The sequence below is a fragment of the Elephas maximus genome, chromosome 6 (assembly GCF_024166365.1).
Source record: "Elephas maximus indicus isolate mEleMax1 chromosome 6, mEleMax1 primary haplotype, whole genome shotgun sequence".
In the NCBI taxonomy this organism is placed as follows: domain Eukaryota; kingdom Metazoa; phylum Chordata; class Mammalia; order Proboscidea; family Elephantidae; genus Elephas; species Elephas maximus.
The window spans coordinates 100,683,607-100,703,911 of NC_064824.1; the positions used below are offsets into that span (position 1 = coordinate 100,683,607).

The following is a 20,305-nucleotide window of genomic DNA, read 5'->3' on the forward strand; positions in this document are numbered from 1 at the left end:
GAAGTATTTTCATCTTGTTTGGCCAGGGAAGAACTGTAAACAGGCAGCATGCAAACACATTTCTTTGTAAAACAGACCCGTGAGGGGGAGAAATAAGGCAATATCTAAGAAAGTGGTTTGGAAATAAACATACTAAAGAAATACCGGGTATTCTTATCTTTACTGCTTATTTGAATTTAGGTACAATCACGCTGAACAGAGAGTAAGTCACCTGTACGACCAAGTGCTTCCCTTAGTGCCCACCTGGAACTATAAAACACCAGCAGAGTGTGCACGTTTGATTGCATCTGACCTTGAAAACTCAACTTAAATCACTTGCTTTGATCACGCTTTTACTCTACTGCTCTTAGCACTATAAATTCTACTTTTAATTGAACTTACTTAAAAAAAAATTTTTTTCATTGTGGTGAACTATATGTAACAAAACATTTCGACCATTGCTACATGTATTTTCAGTGACATTAATTACATTGACCATGTTGTGCAATAATCACCATTGTCCATTTCCAAATTTTTTCATCGCCTTTCACAAAAACTCTGTATCCCTTAAGCAGCATCCCTGTCCCCTCCTCTCACCGTCTCTGGTAACCAGTAATGACTTTGGTCTATGTAAACTGAACTTTTCTTTTTTTTTTTTTCCAAGTTACAAAAGTAATATATGCTTTTTTATATTAAAAAATAAATAAATTTTATTTATTTATTTAAGAAAGTGGTATGGAAGTAAGAAAAGTAAATCTTTGTAACTACTATCAACAACTTGGTGAGTAGTTTTTTATGCACACAAATGTATGTATTAGCAAAATAATTTTTGCCCAAATATGATTAAATGTTTTGTTGTGGTAAACAGCCTTCTTTTATCCCATTCCGATAGGAGGTGGAAGAAGAGACGTTTTAAACCCCCAAAATAACATTTCAGGCCCAAGAAGGTTATAAGGCAGAAGTATCATTTTAAATGCGAGTTGAAATACTTCTTTCTCAGTGTGGAATGGGAGTAGAAGGGATTTGTTAGGGAGCATCGTCCCATAACTTCTTATATCCCCCAAAGCTTATGGCCTGTCTATAAAGTGAGCATTCAGTTAGTATTTCTTGAATGAATGAGAAATTGTTTCTTTTCATGGTGGTTTTATTTTGGGTTAAATAGTATCAATATCAAGAATAATAGAAGCACCTGTATCCGAATATAAATGTTATCAAGAGTGCTCCAAAGAAAATGATAATTTTTACTATCATACATTTTGGATTATTCAAGCCAGGATTCACTTCCATTTTTACCACAAGTGGCATATAAACTCAGTCCTGTTACTTTTTTACCACTTATTAGACTTTTGAGACTTTGCCCTGTCATCCGTCACCACATGACTTTTCATGCGTGTATGCTTTGTTCTCCCAAATGAATTGTAAGCTCTGCAAGGGTGGGAGGTTTCTTTGGAGTTCTTTTGTATACGCCACAGCACTTGGTACATGCTCTGCACACTCAAACCAAGCCGTTTCCATCGAGCCGCTTCCAACTCATAGCGACCCTGTAGAACAGAGTAGAACTGCCCTATAAGGTTTCCAAGGCTGTAAATCTTCACAGAAGCAGACTGTCATATTTTTCTCACACCAAAAACCAAAAAAAAAAAAAAAATTTGTTGACTTTCTGCTTTTTGTGACATCCCATAAAAATCATAAAAATTTACAGTGAGAAGAGCCCTTAAAAATCATCTAGTTTAAAAAAAAAAAATCTAGTTTGCCGACCCACCCAATACCTGACTCCTATTTTACTCCCAGCCAAGAAGAGCACCTAGGTTTTAATAATATTTTTGGCAATAAGATTTTAGGATTATTTGTGTGTGTGTGTGATAAATATATAGGTAACAAAACATTTGGCCCTTCTATAATCTTCACAAGTACAGCTCCATGACATTAATTATGTTCATTGTGTTTTTGTGTGCACTTTCCAGAATGGTTCCCACTGCCTAAACCCCAAAGCCTTCAGATGGTCTGGAACAGGTAAGCACCTTGGGGAGCTTATTCTTAAGCAGCTTAGAAGGGGCATTTCCCTGGACCTCAGTCCACTGAACGAGCCTCAGACAGAGGCCGCTGGGATAGCCAGGGAGCCACCTGTGATTCTGTCAGTTTTTCTCTGTGCACCATTTTACTGTCAGTGAGTTTGGTCATTAAAACTGTTTTGTGCCCCTCAGCCATGCCCCAGGCCCCGAGAACCAGGCAGTGTTGGCCTGCAGGAAAACCTAGTGGGTTTATTATTCTCTGACATAGAGAAACCAAATAACATCATTGAGTGGCTATTGGGGTGTAGGGGGGCGGCTTGATTCATGGAGGTCATGCTTTCCCAGGCCCTCTCTACGCAGTCTCGGCTCAGACCAGGGCAGACTTTTATTACCAGCTTTCAACAAATCCCTAGTCTCTTTCGCAAAGTAAAACAGATAATAGAGACATTCTCAGAATAGTTAGCTAACTAAGCTGTGCCAGGCAACCTCAGGGCTCAGAAGAAGTCTGTGTTTTCGGACAATGACCAATTACAATAACCAGTATTATTTGATCTGAGAGTAATTAGCCGAGGCTCTGTTCTTTTTGCTTCAGTGAGGAGGCAAAAAGGGCAGTGAGGAAAACATCAGAGACGGGGGAAACGAGCTCAAATGTCAAAGAAAAACACACCCTCGCAGGTGGGGAGAAATGGGAGAGGGCTCCACTGGCCAAGGTCCTAACTGATCATTTGAACGTTGTTCTTTGCTGAAACTGTGGTGTCATTTAACCTAACCATATTTCGTTTGATTTCTCTATACTTGCTGTTCATATACTTTAAAAAGCCTTCAAGTAGACTGAATATCAGGATCCAAAGAGTAAAGTGAATGAGGAGCACAGAAGTATGGCTACCAAAGGATCTTTTATGGGGAGGGACAAGTCTCCCTGCGATATCTGTATGTCCACTTATTTTCAAAAGCATGGTACAACCTGAAACTCCTCCTTATTTTGGAAGACAGGTTCCCGGAAACTGCTATTTATTATTTCATTCAAGAGGTGCAAACTTTCTCTTGTTCGCATTGCAGGGCCCCCCTAACCCCTGGCTAGAGATATTGGTGGTGCCCTGTGGCTTTCTACCCTTTCACTACTGGGTTCCAAAGCATATGGTAACTGCAAAACAGCAAAGCACCTTATTACTCTATGTTGGGGCTGCCACCACTGCCACATGGCAGAAGATGGTGCCGCCAGCCTCCTGCTATGGCCCCATCTGCCCTTTCTTCTGGCCCTGAGCAGGACTTGAATTCGCTGGATATTCCTCCGACTTTCCTGCTTGCCCACAACAGCCATCTTCCCTGCGGCTCCCTTGCCCCCAACAATGTCTGTTTGCCTTTCCCCAGATGTTTGGCTTCTCTGCTCAAATCCTCAGACCTGGAGTAATGGGTACAGCTGTGCTGTCTAATATGTGTAGTTATTTAAATTTATATTTAAATTAAAATTTCAGTTGCTCAGTTGAACTAGCCCTCAGTAACCACATGTGAGCAATGGCTACCACATTGGACGCTGGAGCTATAGAACCTTTCCATCAGCATAGAAAATTCTCCTGGACAGCACTGAACTAGATTATCACATGACAAAATTCTTGGGTCTGGGAAGCATTTTGTCACTGCAAAAAGAGAATTAACATGTGGCTAACAGTGCTCTCCATATGTTACTTCATTTAATTCTCACAAATCTGATTCCCATTTCAAATATGAGGAAACTGAGGCTCAATGAACTTAAGTAACTTGTCCAAGCTTGTCCAGCTAGTAAGTGGTGGAGCCAGGATTCATTTGGTAGAGGTCTGTGTGGTTTTGTCAATTCAATTAGATTGCAGATGTGGTTTGCACTGGCCAAGGTGCCAGTGGTTTTTCTGAAGATTCCTGCAGAGCTATAATGGAACCATGCATAGACCTGTAAACGCATCTCAGGCCTTGCCTGGGGTTTGATGGTGACCTGATTCATGTGGGCCCACTAAGTGTGCACTTATTTTTCAGCTTGGTTGTTAAATTGTAGCACAGCTTCTCTGATGTGGTTTCTTCTTACTGTTGTACATATTTTTTGTGGTGGGCATCTACTTGACCACATCCTAAATTGACAGCATTAAAAAAAAAAAGTACCTACTCTCTACTCCTGTCCTTTTTCTCTTACTGTAACTGTAGGTGAAAAACACAAAGAACCCAGTGGAGCTCATAGTGAGCAGCCTTGTATTGCAAACACATAAGGCCCTTGCATGGTAAAGGCCGATGGCAGTGATGGGGAAGGGATTTTTCAGACTTGCAGCCAGGCCAGGCTAAGAAATCAAGACTGTCTCCTCAGGCCCCTGAGAACCACCAGGTTTTTAGATGTGTCGAGGGATGGATTAGTAGATGGTGCTTTACATAATTACCAAGTCTGATTGTGTATGTTTCTATTCTGGACTTCTAAAATTAAATGTGGATGTCATTCTCACCCAGCACATCTTTTAAGATCAATGTACTATTTCCACCCTTTATAGGACTTTTATAATCAATGGGAACTGTGGCAATTCAGGTTGGCTGGAATGAATCTTAACCTCGTACACAGGGACAGGCACCCTCCCATGCTGCTCTCCACGGACTACTGGAAAGTGGGGCAGCTCTTCTAGTTGATACTACCCAGAAACCAGTGCCGTCGAGTCGATTCCGACTCATAGCAACCCTACAGGACACAGTAGAACTGCCCCATAGAGTTTCCAAGGAGTGCCTGGTGGATTCGAACTACCAATCCTTTGGTTAGCAGCCGTAGCACTTAACCCGTATACCACCAGGGTTTCCATAGGCTGATACTATGAATCAAATTTTAACATGTTATATGTCCTTCAACCTAGGAATTTAGGTTCTGAGAATTTATCCTAAGGAAGTAATTGCACAAGTGCACAAAGACTTCTCTTTGAGGATATTTGTCACAGCATGATTTTAATAATACCCCCCACCCCAACAAAAAAGGTGACAACTTAAGGTTCCAGGTATATAAATTATGGTATGCCCACGTAATGGAATGCTATGCAACCATTAAATGTCCTAGGGGGCTACTTGTAGTATGGAGAGATGATCAAGACAGACAAGTGGGAAAAGCAGGTTGCAACAGCATATATAGTATAATACCACTGTTTTGTGAAACAAAAAATACATTTGAGAATGTATTTTCAGAGAAAGGACTAAAACAGAACAGCAACGCAATGGTGATTAAAACTGAGTAATGGGGTTATTTCAGAGCGATGGAATAGTTTTGATTTCCTTTCTCTGCATTTTCTAAGTGTTGTACAATAAATATGTATTATTTTGGCAATGGAACACATCTCACTTCTTCAAATGTTACTTGAAGGAGTGGTTCACAACAGGGCTCTTTGTCTTTAGTAACAGTGTTTCGTTAACTGGGTAGATTCTTTTAATCCTGCAAGATACTCCTGGCAAATTCGGTAGTTAAAATCACAAACCAAACAAATAATATTTATTAACATTTGGCATATATGGAAAGGTGCTGGTAGGCAAATTAATGTTTGTAATGTTCACTTTTCATGACAACTTTCATTTCCAAATTAGGAGTTGTAAGCAGCATGTAAAGAATTGTTCTCCTAGGAGTTAGAGGAGGCTACAAATTGTAGAACTGTGACAGTAAGGGCAATGGATAGTAAACAATGTCCACAGCAGAAGAAGCAGAATGTTACAAACAGGGAAGGGGTAGGAAATGAACATTTGTGTCCAAAGAGGCAGGATTTGCAGTCCTGGGCTTTTTTCTAGCTCCCAAATGGGAGTGCACTATGTTAAAAAAAAAAAAAATGTTAATAGCAAGGTGGAAATTATGAGTACCTTGCCAAAGGCCTACACCTCGTGCCCCCACCTATGCTGCTAGTACACGTTTAGGCATAAAGGGGAGACCAAGAGCACTCTGGAAGGAGAAATCCCTGCGGGCCCTTCTTCAGGCCAGGAACCGAGAAGACTCTGCCCTGGGCCCCCTTCTCTTCTAACTGGCCTGGAAGACAGCACTGAGGATTTGCACATAGGTCTGTGAAGCAATTATTCCTGGGTTGGAGGGGAGTTATCTGTTGGCAGAAATGGTTTTATGTCATGGGAATCAGGTATCTGAAAGTCTCTTATGTAAATTGTATGCAAAGATTATGCAAATTATAACTTCGAGCCAAGACTTCTAGCATCTCTGCATCATGGCTCCTGGAAAGGTAAAGGGTGTCTGCTCCTTCTCGCTTTAAATTTTTATGTGTATTGGACTTGAAGTAAGCCCATCGATTTTTGCTTATTTGGGGATTTGGTAAGGTGTTTCACGGCCACACAACTTAATTTTTTTTTCCTTAGACTTGTTTTTTTAGAGCAGTCTTAGGTTTACAGAAAAATTGTACAGGAAGTACAAAGTTCCTATGTACCTGCTCTCCAACTGCACACTGTTTCTCCTGTTCCTAGCATCTAGCATTCCTGGATCATGTTTATTAGAATTGATGAACCAATACTGATACATTGTTGTTAACTGAAGACCATAGTTTACATTAGGGTTCACTCTGTCTGTTGTATAGTCCCATGGCTTTTGACAAATGCATATGTCCCCTGTTACAGTATCATACAGAACACTTTCACTGCAACTGTAACACAAAATCCCCTGTGTTATACCTGTTCTTCCCTTCCTTCCTCCCCCTGAGCCCCTGGCAACTACTGATCTTCTCACTGTCTCTATAGTTCTGCCTTTTCCAGTGTGTCTTATAGTTGGAATCATATATAGCTTTTTAGACTTGCTTCTTTCACTTGTTGTTGTTGTTGTTACGTGCGATCGAGTCGATTCTGACTCATGGCAACCCTATGTATAATAGAATGAAACATTGCCCAGTTCTACGTCATCCTCAGAATCATTGCTATATTTGAGCCCATTGTTGCAGCAACTATGTCAATCCATCTCATCGAGGGTCTTGCTCTTTTTCACTGACGCTCTACATTACCAAGCAATATGTCCTTCTCCAGGGACTGATCCTTCCTGATAACATGTCCAAAATACGTGAGATGAAGTCTCGCCATCCTCACTTCCAAGGAGCATTCTGGCTGTACTTCCACCAAAAATGATTTTTTCGCTCTTCTGGTAGTCCATGGTATAGTCAGTATTCTTTGCTAACACCATAGTTCCAAGACATCAATTCTTCTTCAGTCTTCCTTATTTGTTATCTAGCTTTCATATCCATATGAGGCAACCAAAAGTACCATGGCTTGAGTCAGGCACACCTTAGTCCTCAAAGTGATCTTTGCTCTTGAACACTTTAAAGAGGTCTTTGCAGCAGATTTGCCGAATGCAATACGTTGTTTGATTTTTGACTGCTGCTTTCACAGGCGTTGATTTTGGATCCAAGTAAAATGGAATCCTTGACAACTTCAAGCTTTTCTCCATTTATTATGCTGCTGCTTATTGGTCCAGTTGTAAGGATTTTTGTTTTCTTTATGTTGAGGTGTAATCCATACTGGAGGCTGTAGTCTTTGATCTTTATCAATAAGTGCTTCAAGTCCTCTTCACTTTCAGCAAGGAAGGTTGTGTCATCTGCATATCGTAGATTGTTAACGAGTCTTCCTCCAATCCTGATGCTGTATCCTTCTTCATATAGTCTAGCTTCTTGAATTATTTTCTCAGGTACATATTGAACAGTATGGTTAAAGAATACAATCCTGACACACACCTTTCCTGACTTGAAACCACAAAGTATCCCCCTGTTCTGTTTGAACGACCGCCTCTTGGTCTATGTATAGGTTACTTATGAGCACAGTTAAGTGTTCTGGAATTCCCATTCTTCGCAGTGTTATCCACAATTTGATATGATCCACACAGTTGAATGCCTTTCACTTAGCAATATGCATTTAAGATTCCTCCATGTCCTTTTGTAGCTTGATAGCTCATTTCTTTTCATGGGGGACTAATACTCCATTGAATGGATGTACCGCAATTTGTCCATTTACCTATTAAAGGCCATCTTGGTCATGCAATTTAATTCTAAATGTCAGACAAACAAACTTCCCCTGCTCTCGGTTCTTCAGCTCTCAGCTGAAATGGCACCTCCTCAGAAAAGCCTTCCCTGACCACCTCCTCCTGTTAGAGGCCAGGTTCCAGGACTTCTTATTCACAGCTGTACTTATGCATTTGAATGCGAACTTGATTAATGTCTGACTCCCCTACTAGACTGTAAGCTGTTAGTAGGCAGAGTCTTGTATTTCCCAGGGCCTAATTTTTTTTTTTTTTTTTTTTACCACCTACACTAGCATATAGTAATTGCTCAATAAATAGATTTGCTGATCTCTAAATATGTGATGCAGGTAATTAAGTGATCTTTCTTCCTATGCTTTATCTCAGGGGAAACCAAGAGACCGTCTCAACGAATAACTCTGGGGGCTGAGCTTCAACAACACTGTAAATAAGGGTATTTTCTACCCAGGCTTCACCCTCAGAATCTCCTTCCTCTCTCCTTCCCCATAGTCATTCTATGCTTGTGGCTCTTAGAGTCTAGAGCCTGGAGAATATTTTTAATTGGGCTTTTCTGCTTGGTTGGGGCTGCCATGTCCCTCAAAGAAGAATCCTTAATTATGTATTTCTGTTTCTATAATTATAATTCTGTGTCCTTTATGTGCACATGGTGCCCACAGACACAGTGGGGGCAGGGGAGCGAAATAATAGAATGCTGAGATTGTCCCCCTCATCTTAGTTACAGGACAGGTAAGAATTTCACTATGGGGGTGATTTTCCCACCTGCCATTAATTTTAGTATTCCAGGAAAGTTGTACTTGAAACACACTTGCCAATCTAGCCACATCCTTTCCATTCTTTTTTTTCTTTTCTCTCCCTTTATATTTCAGAAGAGAGACCTGTGGAGAAACTTTATTTTTCTCTCCCACTTTTCCAGGTTGGGCAGGGTTCCTGAAGCTAAAGACCTGGCCTCCCAAATGCTGAAAGGCTTTCCTCGAGCCCAGGTCTCTGCCCACCAAGCACTTGTTCATGATTATTTCAGTGCCCTGCCATCTCAGCTGCACCAGCTTCCCAATGGTGAGTGAGGGAGAGAGGGTGTGTGTGTGTGTGTGTGTGTGTGTCTAAGTGTTTTCTCTGAACAGTGGAGAATCATAGAATTTACAACCAGAAGTGTAGAAATCGGTTTGCCTGGGAAAACAAGACGGAACTCAATCTTGCTTGACTTTTTTAAGATTCTCTGAAACTCTAAAATCCTGGTGGAGAGAGGTGACAGGACTTCCTACTAATAATCCAACATTTCATTTAGGCACATGGAAGTTGCCTTGGACGTGTTTGCTTTAGCTAGCATCTGCCAGGAGAAACAAAACCAAATTTCTAACCACTGCCTTTCTCTTTCCATAGAGAGTAAGATGATAGGTGGCATGGATATGTCAGGAGAGGAAAGCTGGCGGGTCCTTATTGGTAACATGATACAGCAGAAGGAAGACCCGGGTGGATCCTGGGGGAGGGGTGCATCCTCCCAGGCTGGATGCCCACTGGGGACACACAGTTACCCTGAAATTAGCCTTTGCTGCCTGGGCCTGAAGTCATGCTCCAAATCTGAAATTTGCGGAGGGGTCATGTGATGGGAGTACATCTCATGTTTCTCAGGCTGTGGTCAGGAAGGGCCATGTGGAGGATGTGGGCAATGTGGGCACGTCCGGGCTGCTTGGGGGGTACTATCCCTGGGTGGGGTTCCTTGGCAACATCTACCATCAGACTGAAAGCAGTTTTTAAAAGCAGGACTTTGAACGGATTGGTTCCGGTTTAAACTCCTGCTGTGAATTTTCATTTCTAACAAGTTCCCAAGAAGTTATACTTAAGAATCACCTGGGGATCTTGTTAAAATGTAGATTCAGATTCAGTATACCTGGGGTGGAAATTCAAATTCTCAGCAGGGGTTTGAGCTAGAACAAACTGGTTAGAAGCCCTGGTTAGAAGTCCTAAGCCCAAGAAAAGAAAGCTAAGAAGGAGGGTCTAGGGGCTCGGACTGGCAAGAGGGTATTGGAATGGAATTGGGGGAGGAAATGGGGGTAAGATATGATGGGGTGGGGATGAGGTGGGGAGCTACTGCCCAAGAAGCTTGGACATACAGTGCAGTCAAAAGTTCCAGGGTTTGTAAACATGGCCATTTAGTATCTAGGACATTGTCCTGCAATTGTCTGAAGCTCTCAGTTTGGGACTTCTCGGGGTATTTTATTTTTTTAAAGTAAGTCATTTAGAATCTTCAACTATCACCGTAATCATACAGCTGGGGTTAATGTCTTACTTAACCCCGAAGGACGAGTCAGTCATCAGTATTTATTAAGTTGCCATTAAGTGTCAGGAACACATTAAGTGCTATAAAAAGTTGAGGAAAAGGAGACTTGGCCTTGGCCTCAAGGATCTTATGGAGTGGGAGGAAAAGAGAGTGAGGAAGAGGAAACGGCACCCTCGTACACATATTAGCACAAATCATATCTAAGCAACTAAAATCTGTGCATAATCAACTGCAGATGTCCAGAGAAGATGTGTGTGCTAAGGCAATGCTTTGGAGGGACTAGAATAATTCAAGTGAGATGGATTAGACTGGAGGGGAATCTGCAGTGGAATTTGGAAGGAGGGGAGGGACATGGTTTGGCCTAAGGGTGGAATAGAACACACTCCAGACCGACTTACAATTCTTTATTCGTCCCTGATACCTCTGCCTCCATTTCATCCCCATCCCTCCCCGAATCTCACCCCAATACCTTCTTCCCAGTCTGAGCCCCTAGATTCCTATTTCTTAGCTTTTTTCTCTTGGGCTTGGGTCTTCTAAATCTACCATTTCATGTAAATATACAAACTTGGACACACACACACACACTTCTCTCCACTTAAACTCCCCCTTGGGCCCTTCTCCTGGGTCTGTTGTTCCGGGTACTGAGCACCTTTGCGGATCTTCAAAGTTTTCTGGGCACCAGCTTTTGCCCAAAGGGTAATTAGGAAGAAACAATCACTGCCTAAGCTGATGTGTTATTAGAAAGTGTGGTTTTGATTCTTCCTGGCAGACCCAAAGCAAATCCACCAACAGAGGGGCTCTGGTACATGTCTGTCTAGATGAGTATGTTTGTGTATGTGTCTGCGCACACACATGCACGGGTATGAGAGGAGAGGGAGAGGGAGAAAGATCTGTATTCCTTCTCTGTTCACCCAGCCACAGAGCCCAAATCTACTCTGACACTTTTAGAGAAATGAAAAGATGGAATCTTGCAGGAGCCTGCCTGCGATGGGGCCGGGGGGGGGGGGGGGGGGGCGGTAGCCAAGGAGTGCTCACAGCAGGAGGGAAGTTGACTTTTCTTTATACATATAGGGGTTTTTCCATGCAGAGTTTAAATTATGCCTGATAAAAGGAGTTTCGTGGATGTTTCAGTTCTTTCAAATTCTCCTGGCTTCCTCCCAATTAAATGAGGTTTGTCAAAGCCACAGGGCTCTGCTGCTGCTGTCGCGGCCGACAAGCACTTCCTGTAGCGACATCTCCAATCCCCGAATCCCTGAGGGAGAAGATGAAAGGGCCGGCACCAAGAGACAGGGGTGGGGGGGTGGAGGGGTGGTACTGAGTGTGCATGTGTGGTGGTGGAGGGGAGGGGAAATAGGTACGGAGACAGACCAACAGGACTCAGGACAAGGAGACAGAAAGCAGAGCTACCAGGAAAATTGGAAAGAAAAATAGAGGGCTGGGGCCAGTTTGTGCACTTCCAGGACAGCAGTCCTCACCAAGGGCATGCTGTCTACTAAGGGTTACATTCCCTTGGCCTGGCACTGCCAGTCTGCTTTTTCATTGCTCCTGGCAATGCACCTTTATTAAGAGCCTCCTTTTTTTTACATAGGCAGAGAGAACCAGAGGGCTATCACGGTCCCCAACCTGCAGGGACACAGAATCTCCTTCTCTGTGGTTGGCTGTCACAGGCATAAGAAATATGCAAATATAAGACATGCTCTTGGGAGTGACTTTTAAGGAGAGTTTCTCTGCCATAATTATGCAAAAAATTTAGCTCTCCAGTGGCATTTCGGTATGGAATCATTTAGGGGCTTATATTTATAACATTTTATTATTCTGGTTGCAGGATAACAGAGTTGTCACTTTAAAATATATTCTGTTTTCCACAGTAGCCCCCAAGAAGATAAAATACTTAGGAATAATTCTTACCAAAGATGTAAAAGACCTATATAAAGAAAACTACAAAGTACTACTGCAAGAAACTAAAAAGGACCTACTTAAGTGGAAAAACATACCTTGCTCATGGATAGAAGACAACATAGTAAAAATGTCTATTCTACCAAAAGCCATTTATACATACAATGCACTTCCGATCCAAATTTCAATGACATTTTTTCATGTGTTGGAGAAACAAATCACCAACTTCATATGGAAGGGAAAGAAGCCTCGGATAAGTAAAGGATTACTGAAAAAGAAGAAGAAAGTGGGAGGCCTCACTCTACCTGATTTCAGAACCTATTATACAGCTATAGTAGTCAAAACAGCCTGGTACTGGTACAACAGGCACATAGACCAATGGAACAGAATTGAGAACCCAGATATAAATCCATCCATATACGAGCAGCTGATATTTGACAAAGGCCCAGTGTCAGTTCATTGGGGAAAAGATAGTCTTTTTAACAAATGGTGCTGGCATAACTGGATATCCAGTTGCAAAAAAATGAAACAGGACCCATACCTCACACCATGCACAAAAACCAACTCCAAGTGGATCAAAGACCTAAACATAAAGACTAAAATGATAAAGATCATAGAAGAAAAAATAGGGACAACGTTAGGAGCCCTAATACAAGGCATAAACAGAATACAAAACATTACCAAAAATGACGAAGAGAAACCCGATAACTGGGAGCTCCTAAAAATCAAACACCTATGCTTATCTAAAGACTTCCCCAAAAGAGTAAAAAGATCACCTACAGACTGGGAAAGAATTTTCAGCTATGACATCTCCGACCAGCGCCTGATCTCTAAAATCTATATGATTCTGTTAAAACTCAACCACAAAAAGACAACCCAATCAAGAAGTGGGCAAAGGATATGAACACACACTTCACTAAAGAAGATATTCAGGCAGCTAGCAGATACATGAGAAAATGCTCTCGATCATTAGCCATTAGAGAAATGCAAATTAAAACTACGATGAGATTCCATCTCACTCCAACAAGGCTGGCATTAATCCAAAAAACACAAAAGAATAAATGTTGGAGAGGCTGCGGAGAGATTGGAACTCTTATACACTGCTGGTGGGAATGTAAAATGGTACAACCACTTTGGAAATCTATCTGGCATTTTCTTAAAAAGTTAGAAATAGAACTACCATACAACCCAGAAATCCCACTCCTTGGAATATACCCTAGAGATATAAGAGCCTTCACACGAGCAGATATATGCACACCCATGTTTATTGCAGCTCTGTTTACAATAGCAAAAAGCTGGAAGCAACCAAGGTGTCCATCAACAGATGAATGGTTAAATAAATTGTGGTATATTCACACAATGGAATACTACGCATTGATAAAGAACAGTGACGAATCTGTGAAACATTTCGTAACATGGACGAACCGGAAGGCATTATGCTGAGCAAAATCAGTCAGAGGCAAAAGGACAAATATTGTATAAGACCACTATTATAAGATCTTGAGAAATAGTATAAACTGAGAAGAACACATACTTTTGTGGTTATGAGGGGGGGAGGGAGGGAGGGTGGGAGAGGGTTATTTACTGATTAGTTAGTAGATAAGAACTACTTTAGGTGAAGGGAAGGACAATACTCAATACACGGAAGGTCAGCTCAACTGGACTGGACCAAAAGCAAAGAAGTTTCTGGGATAATCTGAATGCTTCAAAGGTCAGCGGAGCAAGGCAGGGGTTTGGGGACTATGGCTTAAGGAGACTTCTAAGTCAATTGGCAAAATAATTCTATTATGAAAACATTCTGCATCCCACTTTGAAATGTGGCGTCTGGGGTCTTAAATGCTAACAAGCGGCCATCTAAGATGCATCAGTTGGTCTCAACCCACCTGGATCAAAGGAGAATGAAGGACACCAAAGTCACACGATAACTGTGAGCCCAAGTGACAGAAAGGGCCACAGGAACCAGAGACTTACATCATCCTGAGACCAGAAGAACTAGATGGTGCCCGGCCACAACCGATGACTGCCCTGACAGGGAGCACAACGGAGAACCCCTGAGGGAGCAGGAGATCAGTGGGATGTAGACCCCAAATTCTCATAAAAAGACCAGACTTAATGTCTGACCGAGACTAGAGGAATCCCGGCGGTCATGGTCTCCCAACCTTCTGTTGGCCCAGGACAGGAACCATTCCCGAAGACAACTCATCAGACATGGAAGGGACTGGACAATGGGTAGGAGAGAGATGCTGATGAAGAGTGAGCTACTTGTATCAGGTGGACATTTGAGACTGTGTTGGCATCTCCTGTCTGGAGGGGAGATGGGAGGGTAGAGAGGGTTAGAAACTGGCAAAATTGTCACGAAAGGAGAGACTGGAAGGGCTGACTCATTAGGGGGAGAGTAAGTGGGAGTGTGGAGTAAGGTGTGTATAAGCTTATATGTGACAGACTGACTTGATTTGTAAACGTTCACTTAAAGCTCAATAAAAATTATTAAATATATATATATATTCTGTTTCCCCTTTGATCTGGAAGATGCCAGCTATTATTGTCTGCCTTCTTTTTCTGAAGAAGACAATTAAATCATGAAACCTGTGAATGATATATATGAAGAGTGGAAGAACAGTCTAAATCCCAGTGACACAGAAATTCCCATGAAATGAGAGAATTGGTCTCACCCATCCATTTCTGTTTTCGTGAAGCTGGCAAGTTCTGAATAACACTTTCTCTAAGTTGTGGCAGTAAGCTTATAAAGTCAGAGAAAATTTGTCAGGGAGTTACTTACTATGAAAAACCAGGAATGCCAGGATTAGTCCCCTTTTGGAGCACACACTTACGTGGAGAAGCATGAATATTAGAATGCCAAGCATGTGGGAACTTATGCCAAGCTCTGACATGTTCCCTTATTGACTTTTGAACACCTGAAGAAACACTCGTTGAAGGAGAAATTATCGGTAGTCCCTCTCAAAACACACCCAACAGCAAGCTAATTGCTTTTGCAGATGGCCACTCAGACACCAGCTTTCGGCCACACTTGTGGTCCTCCTGGCTGGAGCCCACGGTGCAGGATGTCAGCTGGGGCAGCTAAGACCTAAAATTAGGCCCTTGGCAACTCTCTAATCTTAGCTGCAAGTTCAGCTTCTTTGCTTAATTCCCTTTGCCCTCAGCATGAACTTGGGCTCTGGGACTGGAACAGTGTTTAATGATTTGGGAATGGGGGGAAGGCAAAAATCATTAAGCTGCCCCTTCTAGAAACTGGCTCCACTTCGTTCTTGCAGGAAGCCTTCCAAATGTTATCCTTAGAAAATTAAGACTGATTTTGGATACTAGCCATTTTGGACCACAGACACTGATCTACAAAAGTATTTTTTATCTGAGGCAAATAAATGCTGAGTGATTTAAGAGTCTGGTCCTTAAGCCACGGTCCTTGATCATCAGGACCTCAAGGCTGACTCTGTCTATGGGCTGGTCCCATTTTGCTTTCCAAATCCCTGGCTTGAGTCTCTCCCATTCCTTCCTAGACTAAATCCTCATTCTTCTTTAAAACAGACTTCATAGAAGTCTCAGGCAGAGCAATAAGGCAAGGTAAAGAAATAAAAAGAAGAAGTAAAATTATCTCAATTCGTGGATGATATGACCTACCTATATAGAAAATCTCAAAGGATCCACGAGAAAACTTCAAGAGCTAACAGAGAATTTGGCAAAGTTACAGGGTACAAGGTCAACAAACAAAGATCAGTTGGGTTTCTATACATGAGCAATAAGAAATCTGAAAGGGAAACAATTCCATTTACAATAGTATCTAAGAGAATAAAATGTTGTTGTTCTCAGGTGCCATTGAATTCTGACTCATAGCGACCCCATATATAACAGAATGAAACACTGCCCAGCCCTATGCTATCCTCGCAGTCGTTGACATGCTTAAGTCCATTGTTGCAGGCACTGTGTCAATCCATTTTGTTGAGGGTCTTCCTCTTTTTTGATTAACCTCTACCAATTGTGACATCCTTCCCTAGGTACTGGTCATTCCAGATTATCATCCAAAGTATGTGAGACAAAGTCTCTCCATCCTCACCTCCAAGGAGCATTCTGGCTGTGCTTCTTCTAAGACAGATTTGTTCATTCTTCTGGTAGTCCATGGTATATTCAATATTCCTTGCCAATATCATAATTCAAAGGCATGGATTCTTCTCCAGTCTTCCTTATTCATTGTCTAGCTTTTGCATGCATATGAGGTGATTGAAAACACCGTGGCTTGGGTCAGGCACACCTTAGTCCACGAAATGACATCTTTGCATTTTAGCACTTTAAATAGGTCTTTTGCAATACATTTGCCCAATGTGAAATGTTTGATTTCTTGACTGCTGCTTCCATGGGCATTGATTGTGGATCCACCCAGCATGGATCTCTTGCGGTCCCTTGGCCAGGTAGCTGTCTTCCAAATTTCTTGGCATAGATCAGTGAGTGCTTCCAGCATTGCATCTGCTTTTTGAAACACCTCAACTGGTATTCTGTCAAATCCTTAACAACTTCAATCTTTTCTATATCATGATGTTGCCTATTGGTCCGGTTGTAAGGATTTTCATTTTCTTTACATTGAAGTGTAATCCATACTGAAGGCTGTAGTCTTTGATCTTCATCAGTTAGTGCTTCGAGTCCACTTACCTTTCAGCAAGCCATGTTGTGTCACTTGCATATCACAGGTTGTTTGTCTTCGTCCAGTCCTGATACCCCATTCTTATTCATATAGTCCAGCTTCTCAATTATTTGCTCAACATACTGATTGAATAAGTATGGTGAAAGGATACAACTCTGACATACACCTTTCCTGATTTTAAATCACACAGTATCCTCTTGTTCTTTTTGAAGGACTGCTTCTTGGTCTATGCACAGATTCCTCATAAGCACAATTAAGTGTTCTGAAATACCGATTTTTTGCAATGTTATCCATAATTTGTTATGATCCACAGAGTCAAATGCCTTTGCATAGTCAATAAAACACAGGTGAACTGTTTTCTAGTATTCTCTGCTTTCAGCCAACATCCATCTGACATCAGCAGTGATGTCCCTCATTCCACATCCTCTTCTGAATCTAGCTTGAATTTCTGGAAGTCCCTGTCGATGTACTGCTGCAATTATTTTTTAATTATCATGAGCAAAATTTTACCTGTGTGTGATATTAATGATACTGTTTAATAATTTCTGAATTCTCTTGGATTACCTTTCTTTGGAATGGGCACAAATATGGATCTTTTCCAGTTCATTGGCCAGGTAGCTGTCTTCCAAATTTCTTGGCACAGATCAGTGAGTGCTTCCAGCATTGCATTTGCTTTTCGAAACATCTCAATTGGTATTCTGTCAATTCCTGGAGCGATGTTCTTCGCTGGTGCCCTCAGTTCACCTTGGACTTCTTACTTCCATACCATTGGTTCTTAATCATATGCTACCTCCTGAAATGGTTGAACGTCTACCAATTCTTTTTGGTACAGTGACTGTGTATTCTTTCCATCTTCTTTTGATGCTTCCTCTATCGTTCAGTATTTTGCCAATAGAATCCTTCAGTATTGCAACTTGAGGCTTGAATTTTTTTCTTTATTTCTTTCAGCTTAAGAAATTCTGAGCATGTTCTTCCCTTTTATTTTTCTAACTCCAGGTCTTTGCATATTTCATTATAATACTTTACTTTGTGGTATCAAGCTGCCCTTTGAAATCTGCTTGGCTCTTTTACTTCATCATTTCTTCCTTTTGCTTTAGCTACTGTGTGTTCAAGAACAAGTTTCTGAGTCTCTTCTGATATCCATTTTAGTCTTTTCTTTCTTTCTTGCCTTTTCAATGACCTTTTGCTTTCTTCATGTGTGATGTCCTTGATGTTAGGGACATGAAGGACTTATACAATGAAGACCATAAAACACTCCTGAAAGAAATTAAAGGAAACTTAAATAAATGGAAAGATGTTCCCTGTTCATGGATTGGAAGACTTAATATTGTTAAGATGTCAATACTACCAAAAGCGATCTATAGATTCAATGCAATCCTGATCAAAATTTCAACAGCCTTCTTTACGGAAATAGAAAAACTAATCCTCAACTTATATAGAATGGCCAGATGCCCTGATTAGCTAAAGCAATGTTGAAAGGGAAGAACAAAGTAGGAGGACTCACTTCCTGATTTTAAAACATACTGTACAGCTACAGTAATAAGAACAACCTAGTACTGGTATAACAATAGACACAGAGACAATTGAAATAGAATTGAGAGTCCAAAAATAAACCCACACATCTATGGTCAACTGATTTTTGACAATGGTGCTAAGTCCATTCAATGGGGAAAGAAGAGTCTTTTCAATAAATGGTTTGGGAAAATTGGATTTCCGCGTGCAGAAAAATGAAACAGGACTCATGCCTCACACCACATATACACAAAAAAATTCAAAATGGATTAATGACCTAAATGTGCAAACCAAAACCATAAAATTCTTAGAAGAAAATACAGGGGCAATGCTGTCAGGCCTAGCTTTTAACAATGGATTATTTGATATAATAACAAAAATACAAATAGCAAAAGACAAAATAAATAAAGGGAACCTCATAAAAATTAAAAAGGTTTTTCATTACAAGACTTTACAAAAAAAAAACCTGAAAAGACAAGCTACCAGCTGTGAGAATATCTTCAGAAACCATATATATGATAAGAATCTAACAACCAAAATATGTATAAAACGGCAACAACTTCACAACAAAAAGACAAATAATCATAAAATGGGCAAAAGACTTGAATAGACATTTCACCAAAGAGGCCATTCAAATGGCCACCAGACACATGAAAAGACGCTCAGCATCATTGGGATCAGAGAGATGCAAACCAAAACCACAATGAAATACCATATCACTCCCACTAGGATTGCTAAGATTTAAAAAAAAGAAAATAACAAATGTTGGCAAGGATGTGGGAAAATTGGACCCTCATCCATTGCTGATGGGAATGCAAAATGGTACAGCTGTTGTGGAAAGCAGCGTGGCGGTTCCTCAAAAAACTAAAAATAGAACTACCATATGACCCAGCAATTCCACTCCTAGGTGTATACTCAAAAGACTTGAAAGCAGAGACTCAAAAAGAGACTCGTACACCAATGTTCATTGTAGCACTACTTACAATAGGCAAAAGTGGAAACAACCTAAATGCCCATCATCAGATGAATGGATAACAAAATGTGGTGCATATATATAATGGGATACTACTCAGCCAGTAGGAGAAATGAAGTCTTGATACATGGAGCTTGAAGACATTATGCTGAGTGAAATAAGCCAATCGCAAAAGGAAAAATATTGTATGACCTCACTTATATTAAAAGACAAGAAAAGGTAAATGGACAGAGACCAAAATTTAGTAGTGGTTACCAGGGGCAGGAGGGAGGAGGGAAAGGGGAGGTTATCAGTGATGGAAAAATCACAATGATTAAATGTAGGGTTGTACAACCAATTATTGCAATTGCTGTCAATAAGTTTTTCACCTATAAAAAGTTGAATTAGCAAAAGTTTTGTGATACATATATTTATAATTTTAAAAAAAGGGGGTGGGGGAGAGAATAGCTTCAGAGGCTACTTATGTACAACCAAACACCTCGTGGGATTTGGTTCCTTGGTTTTGGAGGTTTAGAGTCATAGTTTCGTGGGACAGCCCAGTTAATTGGCCTAATAACATGCTTAGTGCTTCTGCTCTACCTCCTAGTTCGTTACATAGTGCCTGGGGTTTTATAAGCTTACAAGCAGCCATCCACAGCACAAAAATTGATCTCTTCACCTGGAACAACAGAGGAAAAAGGAGAGTCAGGAAAGGGAGGAGGATATGGAATAAGTGGCTAATTGCCACCATTAACAACTGCCTTCTGTACCATGAGACCAGAAAAACTGGATGGTACCCAGCTACCATTACTGAACATTTTGATCAAAGATTCCATAGATGAATCCTGATCAAAAGGGGGAAAATGCAGAACAGAATTCTAGACTTTATCAAGCCATGGAGGGTGGATAAACCCCTGAAACTCCTACCCTGAGAATCTTTAAACCTTAAACCAAAAATATCCCTTGAAATCATCTTAAAACTGAACAATACCTTGACAAGTAAAAAAAGAAAAAGGTCTGCCTTGAGCAT

General features: G+C 41.1%; 1 protein-coding gene across 4 annotated transcripts in view; it reads left to right on the plus strand.

Annotated features, from left to right (window-relative positions):
- Positions 1-20,305, plus strand: part of CDK15 (cyclin dependent kinase 15) — a 103,811-nt gene that overhangs the window by 72,052 nt on the left and 11,454 nt on the right. For 2 of the 4 annotated variants that reach the window (XM_049887863.1, XM_049887862.1), the window contains exons 11-12: positions 1,944-1,992; positions 8,903-9,042. In XM_049887863.1, the coding sequence (XP_049743820.1) occupies positions 1,944-1,992; positions 8,903-9,042 (189 nt within the window). Of the gene's footprint in view, positions 1-706; positions 761-1,943; positions 1,993-8,355; positions 8,379-8,902; positions 9,043-20,305 lie in introns of those variants that run through there. The other 2 variants (XR_007517930.1, XM_049887864.1) reach the window with 2 other exon arrangements.